Here is a 10,958-nt window from a genome sequence, read left to right on the forward strand (position 1 = left end):
CATCAGCCGTGTCGCTCCACATCATATTGCTATACTCTCCTCCTGCCCCTCCCTCTCCGTGCAGTCATCCATGAAACCGTTCCAGTCCTCTCTCACCTCTTCATTCAAAGTCCACTTCGTCACAGAAAAAACTAGTTTTAATTCCCTTCCTCACACATGCCATCACTGCAGGCACAACAGTAACCGGTCCAGCATTGCATCCCGAACCAGTGCACTAGAGGGTAGGCCCGGCAACTCCATCCATGGCCGCCAAATGCTGTAAAACTTTTTCAATGTTTTTCTTTTTAAATAAACTCCCCTTTCCAATCTTATGACGTTATTTAATTTGTTGTTGAGCTCTGGTAATGTTGGTGGTAGAGGGTTTAATTTGTTGTTGAGCTCTGGTAATGTTGGTGGTAGAGGGTCTAACCAGTGATATGCAAGTAGCTTTCTTGCTTGGTACAAGATACGGGCTATTCCCAGAGCTGTTGGAGAATCCGGATCCACTTCTCCTTCCCACAGACTCAACAGGCACAGGCGGGGCGACGGTTGTATTGTGATATGATATATTTGATCTATAAGTCCCAGGGTTTGGTTCCAGAAATCACCAATGTGTCCACACTCCCACATAACATGCATCAAATGGGCATCATCCTGTCCACACCTAACACACTGTGTGTTTGGTCTGAGTCCCATCTTAAATAGTAGACTGGGAGTTTTATATACCCTGTGGATGAGATATATTTGAGACAGCTTTTGGCACTCCGATACCGCCAGTTTAGGAACTTGTTCCAATATATCAGACCACTGGCCTTATGTCAGGGGACCGACGTCTCGTTCCCATTTGCTTTTAACAATCAATGGATGTGTTTCCAGATGGGCAGGTAGTAATTTTTTATATAGTTCCGAAATAAGACCCTTAGAGGACTCAGATGTAAGCAGCCTATGTAATGTTTGATTATGTGTCACTGTTACCGGGTTTGTCCTCCCCTGTCTTTCCAGTGCGTGTCTCAGCTGCAAATACTGATAAAAGAAGACATGCGGAAGGTGAAACTCCGTTCTCAGTTGTTCAAAGCTTTTAAGAGTATTATTTTGTAGTACTTGTGACACTAAATGGATCCCTTTATCCTCCCATCCTCTGAAACCTACTAATTTTTTAATTTCTGGCAAGTCGGGGTTCTGCCACAGTGGCCAGAGCTCTGTAGGTCCGCTTATCCCCAAAAGAGACTTACCCCTGTCCCACACCCGGAATATCATAGCCAGTGTGGGATATCGTGCCCCATTTATCTGTCTTTGTCCCACATCCAACCGGCAACCTGGGTACTTCCATACTGATCCCTCTCTCACTATATCACCACTGGTATCATACCCTCCTTCTTTGCCCCAACCCCTCAGATGTTGCATCTGGGAGGCTATATAGTATATATATGGGTTTGGTACCGCCAGTCCTCCCTCCTCCTTTCCTCGCTGTAGCACTTCCAGTCGAATCCTAGCTTGCTTTTTCTTCCAAATAAGTTCCCGGAATATTGTATTAATTTTTACAAAAAATTCCCTACATATCCACACTGGAGAATTATGTATAAGGTATAGTAATTGTGGCATCATTACCATTTTAATTAAATTGGATCTGCCGATATTTGATAGCGGCAAACGGCACCAGGTATGCACTTTTGCTCTGAATCGCTGTAACAGGGGTTCAAGATTTAGGGCCTGGAAATCCTCCGGGATTGGGCTGACAATTACTCCCAGATATTTAAACTCCCGGACCACAGGAACTGGAATCTGTAAGTCCGAAAAGTCCCCCGGAAGGGGGTCCAACGGCATTAAAGCCGACTTGGACCAGTTGATTCGTAGACCAGACCTTTGTCCAAATTCCCGAATGATATTCATTGCCGGCAAAATCGAGGAACGTACCCTGTCTAAATATAAGAGTAGATCGTCTGCGTATAATGATATCTTTTGTTCCACGGCTCCACACCGAAATCCCTCTACCTCCCTGGATTTCCGTATTACCACTGCCAACGGCTCCACTGCAGTCGCGAATAGCAAGGGTGAAAGCGGGCACCCCTGTCTAGTACCTCTTCCAAGAGGAAAAGACTCGTAGACCCTGCCATTAACCCTAACCTTCGCCACCGGTGAGTCATATAGCAGTTTTACCCAATTTATGAATCTATGTCCAAAGCCCATTTTCCGAAGTACAGCCCACATATATTCCCATTCAAGGCTATCGAACGCCTTAGCGGCGTCTAAAGACAAAATTGCCCTTTCCCCCGGTACCTCAGAACTATGTTGAATTCCCAAATATAATTTCCTGAGATTCATAGATGTGGCTCTGCATGGAATGAATCCTGTCTGATCACTCTGCACTATATATGAGATGACTCGGGACATCCTATTGGCGAGCACCTTGGCCAGCAATTTAATGTCTGTTTGTAGGAGAGAAATAGGGCGATACGAATCCGGGATCTCTGGATCTTTTCCGGGTTTTAATATTAAGACTATTAAGGCTTCCATCATAGAGGGCGGGAGGACCTTCTGCCTTTCAGATTCTTCAAATACCTTAAGTAGTTTGGGTAGCAGTAAGGGTGCATACGTTTTATAAAACTCTCCAGGCAGGCCATCCGTTCCCGGAGCTTTTTCATTTTGTGTCTGGCCAAGCGCTTCCTCCAGTTCTTCCAATGAGATGTCCCGGTCCAGCAATTCCCTGTTTACATCACTCAGTGTAGGAAGATAGAGAGCATCCAAATACTGCTCAATCTCAGTCTCCGTGAGGTCACAGTCTGATGTGTATAGCCGCATATAATACCTCTTTATTTCTCTTATTATATCCTCGCTTGCTCTTACAAAGTCACCTGATTCCGTCTTTAACCTATTTATATAAGAAGATCCTTCCTGTGCTCTAATGACTGTGGCCAGTAGGTGCCCCACGCCCTCCCCCGCCATAAAATAATTTTGTTTAAGGAAATAGCGTTTATTTTCTGCCACCGACATGAGATTTTCTTTGAGTGGCATCTGTGCCTTCTCTAGAGTGTTTTTAGTTTCTACTGTCGGGTTGAGCACCACCGCAGCCTCCGCATCAGATACCTTCTGAATCAGACTCTGGGTGTAACATTTGGTTTGATTTTTGCATATGCATATTTCTCTAATATGTATGCCCCTTACCACAGCTTTCATAGAGTCCCAAACTATGTGTGGCGGTGCAGAGCACTCATTAGATGAAAGTATTCCAGAATGTTATCATATAAAGATCCCCCAATAAGCTGGATCCAGAAGGGATTAAGTTTCCAGATAGGCCTGGGCAGAGCGAGGGGGTTTCCCCATGCAAGCGTAACATGTAATGGTGAGTGATCAGATACACTTCTAGGTAGGTAGGCCCCCTTTTGTGTATATGAGGCCATAAGTGCGTTTACAATAGCCAGGTCTATCCGTGACATGGTGTGGTGGGAGCTAGAGTAACAGGAGAATTGTTTGGTTGTGGGGTGTTGGGCACGCCAAAGATCTACAAAACCCAGCTCTGTTAGCATTCTAGCAAATGAAGTCGGGGCGGCGTTCTCCGATATGTTTCCCGAGTGTAATTTATCTAGATAGGGATGTAAGTAATTATTAAAATCCCCTATCAAAAGCGTCGGCACAGATGGAAGGGAATCTAAAATAGACAATATCCTTTTTACCGGTTCGACTGAATATGGTGAAGGGATATATATCGCAACCAGAATAAATTGTATACCATACAGCGTGCAAAGCAAACATACAAATCTGCCCCCCGGGTCAATCACTGATTTGGTACATGAGAACGGGATGGATTTGTGCACCAACACACTCACACCCCTTGCATGGGTCGAGTATGTGGAATGATATTCATGCGCGATCCATCCCTTCCTCAGCCAATGAACATTATCCCTGACCATGTGGGTCTCGGAGAGACATAAAATAGCCGGTAAAAGTTTCTGTAGGTGAGTAAATATAGCACATCTTTTGTTCGCATATCCGAGCCCTCTAACATTCCACGCTACAATATTTAAAGATGTCGCCATAAGCGTAGACTAAGATATGATCCGGACGGATACTTCATACCTGGAGGAGAGAGGCGTTCTCCACCGATTCTCAAAAACATTAGGTTGAGCGACATGACTGAGGCACACCACACTTCCCAAACAGATTGCATCATACAACAATAAACAAGAAAAACAAGGAGAGAGATAGGGCTCCGCACACCAGTGTGCAGTGCCCCTGCCCTCAAAATCAAGTGTATCTTACACATTTCTCCCAAATAGAGAAAATCAGGGCTAAAAACACGCCCCAAGTCCATGCAGGGAGGGGGGTCGACAACTCGCTAGTGCAGCGTGTGTCCACAATGAACCGGCCGTCTCCCAACCTGGATCCTAGATGAATTTAACTGTAATGAGCTCACCAGCATAGCGTCCCAAACAAAAACAACGCCTGGCGGCAGAAAGGAAAATCTCAGGTATTCTTCCTCCTCAGGGATCTCTCATTGATATCCAGCCAAGACAGCGCCGCCCGCCCAAGCCGTATCAAAAAAATGAGTCTCTCCATTCACAGCAATCCGCAGTTTAGCAGGGTACATCATGGAATATGGCACTTGTAGGTTGCGCAATCGTTTTTTGATCTCAATAAATTGCGCTCTTTTACGTTGCACTTCCATGGAGAAATCAGGAAATATTGATATCTTCCTCCCATCAATTGCAAGTTCTTTGATATCTCTGACTCTACGCAGGATAGTGTCCCTATCTTTATAGTGCAGTAGTTTAATCAGAATAAGACGTGGGGGTGCTCCCGGCTGTGGGGCACGCGCAGGGACCCTGTGCGCTCTTTCAATGGTGAAAAAAGAGGATAGTATGTCTTTTCCCATGGTGTCTTTAAGCCATTTTTCAAAGAAATTCAATGGGTCATTGCCCTCCATCCTCTCTGGGACCCGCACCAGTCTCAAATTACTTCTGCGGGAGCGGTTCTCTAAATCATCCACCTTGTTTAGCAGTGTGGAGATATTTTGGTGGCCTTTCCCAGCTCTCGTGACATTGGTGGTAATTTATCCTCTGTTGTACTCACTCTTTCCTCCAGCTCCCCCATTCTGACAGTCACCCCTTGCAGCTCACGTTTAATACAGGCCATATCTGAGGTGACAGTTCCCATCTGGCTGCTTAGAGTGGCCAATGTGGTATTGCAAGAGTTAATTGCTGCCAGAATGTCTCTCAGTATGGCCTCAGTGAAAACAGGTGTTGTTTGCTCCACATCTCCCCCTTCTCCCTCTGCCAGCGCAGGCCTCTGTGTCTGCATATCTTGTGCTGCTGAACATGCAGGGCCCAGGGTACTCACAGTCTCACCGTCGGGTATGTTTTCTCCCTGCTCCAGGGCACGTTCAGCGCTGCCATCGGGTGCATCGTTGTAGGTAGGCTCTGTGCCAGGGGACACTCTGGCAAACCGCTCCAACCTGCTTGCTACTCCCACTGCTCCAGCTCGGGATGGTGTGGATGCCGGCGGCGCCATATTGGATTCTTCAGAGGTGCGCTCCTGCGCGTCTCTGTCCCTTTTATTGCTGCTGAGGGTCGGCATATCCTGGCTGTGCTCGCTTCCCCGGGTGTTATAAGTAGTGTTGCAGCCCTCCAGGGTCGGTAGTGCCTGTCAGCAAGGCCGGTGTGCAGGATGATTCAGGATCCAGGCAGGAGCTCACCCACGCTGCTTCCTCTCTACATGAGGTCCAGGCCACGCCCCCCCCAATTAAAACATTTCTATTGTTCCTTCCCTATGCTAAGGGTTGTTTTTTTTTGTTTACTTTACTACCACTTTTAAGAAATTTCATTTGAGAACCTTCAGTGCCTACCAGAATACTCAAATGAAAGATCATCAGGCAGGCACCTAATGTCATTGTACTAGTCATGGGTGGCACATGACATCGACATCATGTGCTGTAAGCCAATAAAGTCATTTCCCAGCTACAGAAGAGGACCCCACACATCCTAGGTCTGGAGGAAGGCAAGAAGATTTCTTTCTATATATACACTTGTTGGAAAAGAGCTGAAGAACAAGGCCATTATTACTGGAAGGAATCCAGGATTGAAGACTATATACCAGGAAAAGGCTCAAGATGGAGGACATTATACCTGGACCCCTTAAGGATGTGTGAAATTGTATCAGAATGTGGGACATTTATTATATGGAGGGGCCTAGGGTGTGCGACATTACATGAAGAACAAGCCCAAGATGGAGACATTATACCTGGAAAGGGACAAAATAGGAGGATATTATACCAGGAAGAGAACCAGGGAGAGAAAAATTGCTTAAAGGTAAAATTGTGAGTGCACACACAGATCAAAACACTGATAAAAAAAAAGACTTCAATATATTCAACAATAAGAGAAGAGTGCAGCAATCAAAAATATAATGGATTGTTTTTTCAAAAGAGAATGCTGTTCTCTTTAGATAGGCAAATTAGCCATTACGTTTCTCTCTAGTTTTGTAAATACAACTCCCTTCTCTCCCCACTAACATCAGTAAACTGCTCACCACTGCTGCCATTCTGTCAACTAATATGGAGAGGGGTAGACAGGCGCGTGTGGATGGGAGCTTTGTGAATGCCCAGACCTAAACTCATGGCCTTGACTATGGACTGTATAAGACAATTACTTTTACTCAAGATTTTATTCTTAATAAAAAAGTGCACCATAGTCAGGTCTATACAGTCCGCAGTCAGGTCTATACAGTCCACAGTCAGGTCTATACAGTCCACAGTCAGGTCTATACAGTCCACAGTCAGGTCTATATACAGTCCACAGTCAGGTCTATATACAGTCCACAGTCAGGTCTATATACAGTCCACAGTCAGGTCTATATACAGTCCACAGTCAGGTCTATATACAGTCCACAGTCAGGTCTATATACAGTCCACAGTCAGGTCTATATACAGTCCACAGTCAGGTCTATATACAGTCCACAGTCAGGTCTATATACAGTCCACAGTCAGGTCTATATACAGTCCACAGTCAGGTCTATATACAGTCCACAGTCAGGTCTATATACAGTCCACAGTCAGGTCTATATACAGTCCACAGTCAGGTCTATATACAGTCCACAGTCAGATCTATATACAGTCCACAGTCAGGTCTATATACAGTCCACAGTCAGGTCTATATACAGTCCACAGTCAGGTCTATATACAGTCCACAGTCAGGTCTATACAATCAATAGTCAGGTCTATACAGTCACCAAAAGAAAAAAACTCTTAAAATTTAACCTTTAATACTCCACTTAAAAGGTCAGAGGACCAAAACAAAAACCTTATACTAGTGAGGGTAAAATAGTTAGGAGGCAATACTTAATGATAAAAAATGCTAAGGTAGGGAAAAAAGAAAACTCACCCTATTGGGCCCTGAGTATCCCTACCTAGCAATTGATGGTATGACGCTCTGGGGTTGTGGCGCCCCCATTCACCGATGGGAGACCCTAACAGTCCCTAAATCAACATACACTATCACAATGCACCAACCATAAACAGATGAAAATATCAATAAAAAAAACCAAACAAAACAGGCAAGTAAACCTAAGCATCAATAATGCCACATATAATATGGTTGTTACTCATCTGGTCTAGAGGTCCGTTAATCAGGCTCCTCATAAACGTCATTCTGAGTCAAATAGAAGTCCAGGATGATGGATGTCACATCACAAAAACAAGGTGCTTGTGGACGATACAGCCCGCAGTCACGCCTTTACAGCCCGCAGTCACGCCTATACAGCCCGCAGTCACGCCTATACAGCCCGCAGTCACGCCTATACAGCCCGCAGTCACGCCTATACAGCCCGCAGTCACGCCTATACAGCCCGCAGTCAGGTATGTGAGTTCACCAAGCTTCCAGCCACTGTTCCCATGACGTGACTGTCACTCTCCATGGCTGGAGAAAGGATCCATAGAGGGAGCTGAAATGTAGCCTATATGGAAGAATAATGTATCTGTACACTTTTTTCACTAATTTGGATGTGGTGCTTTATTTTTTATTGGGTCCGTGGAAGCATCGGCAATCGGTGCAAAATGGCCGTTGTCAGTGTGCACGCTATTCCTGCACCCTCCTCCTATGCCTGAATAAACCCGTCTTCTGAAATTATCTACAAACCAGTGCCTCATTTCTTCAATTTTTTGGGATTCTTACGGTTCTGCATCTTTGGAGTGCACCCTGGCGAATAGATCCATACTCAAGAACACGCTGAAACACTGGAACAGGTGTAACAAGGCAGAGCGTTGGCCTTTTCATATTATTAGTGGACACTGGAGTGTGATTGGTTGTTTATGAAAAAATAGTGTGCCCAGTGTTCCTTCCATTTCTAGTGGGCTGCTTTATATTTTAGGTTGCAATCACACAGCTGGGCTCTGATTTCTGCAGCCACAGTTCAGTTAGCAGGAATCTAGTGGCAAGTTTCCTTTAAAACATAGGTGGGAACAGCGATGAAGTTTTCTGCAGCCCCCGGCAGATTGCTGGGACCGCAGTGCTCAGGCCGGCCACCATATCTTGCCAGCCGCCAGTGCATTAAATCCCCATGTGCGCTGCGAGGACACGCAGGACAGAACGAGGACAGCGTTACACTTGCGAGGGACTCGCGCTAGTCTGACATCGCATCGCCCGGCACAGCCGCACACTCTTCTGACAGGAGCGGGTCAGCTGCATGTATTTTTATGCAACTGAGACGCTCCTGTCTGGAAAGTGTGCGGCTGTGCCAGGCGATGCGATACTAGCGCGAGTCACTCGCAAGTGTGATTACAGCACCGACGTTTTCACTACTGAATGCTGCATGAGCGTACCATTGGGTCCTCACACTGGCCAATGTGCTCAGGACTTACTTTGTGGGATAGGTTAGTGCTCTGCGCCCCCATTCCACAGAAGACAAGCAGCAGCTTCACGGCTTCCAGCGCTGTGTGCCCCCTCCACCAGTGCTGAGTGTACCCCCCTGTCCTATGTTCCCACCCATAGTACTCCTGTACTGTGTGCCATCCCCCCAGTGCTGTGTGCTTTCCCCAGTGCTGTGTACCACCCCGTGCTGTGCTTCGAAAGTGCCCTCCGTGCCCCCCAGTGATGTCTATGCTCCCCTAGTGATGTCTGTGCTCTGCAAGTGTTATCAGTTTTCTCCAGTGCCCCCCAAGTGCTGCCGTGCCCTGCTAGTGCTGTCTGTGCTCCTCTTGTGATATCCGAGCCCCTTTGTGCTTCCGTGCCCCCCAGTGATGTATGTGCTCCTCCAGAGCTGTCCGTCTCCCCCTAGTGATGCCTGCTCCCCAGTAATGTTTGTGCTCCAACAGTGCTGTTCATGCCCGCCCAGGTGCTGTCTGTGCCCCTCAGCCATCTATATGCCTTCAAATGATGTCTGTGACCCAGCCCCTCTTTTGATGTACAGTATATGCCCCCAGCCACTCCTGTGATGTGTATGCCCCCAGCATCACCTGTGATTTGTATGACCCCGGCGTCTTAACCACCACACCAAAGAGAAGCCGATCTAGCCATCACAGTAGGGGTGAGCTAATTCATTGCTTGATCAAATATAGGATGGTAATGTTCACATTGATAATTTTCTGCGGCCCCCAAATGTTAGAAATTTACAAATGGCCCCCGGCAGTAAAAAGGTTCCCCACCCATGCTTTAAAAGAAGTGCCATATCCCTGACATCAGCACAAGACAGACCCACTGTATAGTGGCTTCCCATTAGGTTTCCATCATTGTGTCTGGCATTTTACCTGACACAATAGGTTAGTATAGTATTTCTAGAGAGCACTAAAAATTAGGAGCCTCTGACAAAGAAGTAAACAGAGCCATAAACTAGTGTTGTATTTAGCTACAGCTGCATTTCCTTTCACAATATTTTGACCAATGTTATAGGTGTTGCATCATATTTGGAAAATCCTGCGACATTAGGGAAGATAACTGACATGCAGTAGCCCGCCACCAGAGGTCGCCGTGGAGCTTAGAAGAAATCTCCTGCCGTTAGAGTACAAACAGCGCCACCCTGTGTCAGGCGTCAGTATTGCATAACGCTTCCCTATAGACATTTAGACTCTAAACAACCATCAGCCAGGCTTCTGCCCAATCACGTCTGCACCTGAAATGACAAAGCTGCACCGAATTACCGAATGTTTCTGTGCGGATCCGACCTCCGGTTCTCCCAGTGGCCTCTAGCACCCTTATGTTTTGGAAGCCGTGTCTGTGCAGCTTCTCTGCAGTCGCGATACCGGAGATCCCGGCCCCGATAATCAGCACGACAGGATCCCGAGGACCCATGGGTTCTGGCTTCACAGAAAGAGGGCCTGGAGTGCCACAGAGCACAGCGAGAGGCAGGAGGACAAGTGGGAGGAGCCTGGCGCGGCTCTGCATGTTTACTACCTGGCTCCTTCCTCCTAGAAAGTGGCGAACAAAGTGCGCGGCCGGTGTAGACGTGAGCAGGGTCAGTGCAGAGTCTGTGTAGGTTGTGAAGACAATGCTTCTGGACGGAGCTCTGTTTCTGCAGCTGCACAGACTGAGAGCCTTCCAAGTCCTAAGTGTTTCCAGATTGTGCTATTCTGTGGCTGCCACATACTTAACCCCTGTAGGACTGACCTAAGTTTTCATTTTCTTTCTTGCCTTATTTCTGAAGTTTGGAACACACACCTAGTAATAATGCCTCGTGCATCCAGCCCTAATATATCCTGGTCCATACAGGCCTAATCCAGCCTGGTGCATCCAGCCTGGTCCATACAGGCCGCATCCAGCCTGGTCCATACAGGCCGCATCCAGCCTGGTCCATACAGGCCGCATCCAGCCTGGTCCATAAAGGCCTAATCCAGCCTGGTCCATACAGGCCTAATCCAGCCTGGTCCATACAGGCCTAATCCAGCCTGGTCCATACAGGCCTAATCCAGCCTGGTCCATACAGGCCTAATCCAGCCTGGTCCATACAGGCCTAATCCAGCCTGGTCCATACAGGCCTAATCCAGCCTGGTCCATACA

The 10,958-nt window shown here is 47.0% G+C and overlaps 1 protein-coding gene across 1 annotated transcript in view; it reads right to left on the minus strand.

Moving 5' to 3' along the window:
- Positions 1-10,435, minus strand: part of PAOX (polyamine oxidase) — a 97,328-nt gene extending 86,893 nt beyond the window's left edge. The window contains exon 1 of the mRNA XM_075349134.1: positions 10,103-10,435. Within this exon, the coding sequence (XP_075205249.1) occupies positions 10,103-10,346 (244 nt within the window). The 5' untranslated portion in view covers positions 10,347-10,435. The remainder of the gene's footprint in view (positions 1-10,102) is intronic.
- Positions 10,436-10,958: the final 523 nt, after the last annotated feature.

The sequence above is a fragment of the Anomaloglossus baeobatrachus genome, chromosome 5, assembly GCF_048569485.1.
Source record: "Anomaloglossus baeobatrachus isolate aAnoBae1 chromosome 5, aAnoBae1.hap1, whole genome shotgun sequence".
Classification (NCBI taxonomy): Eukaryota; Metazoa; Chordata; class Amphibia; order Anura; family Aromobatidae; genus Anomaloglossus; species Anomaloglossus baeobatrachus.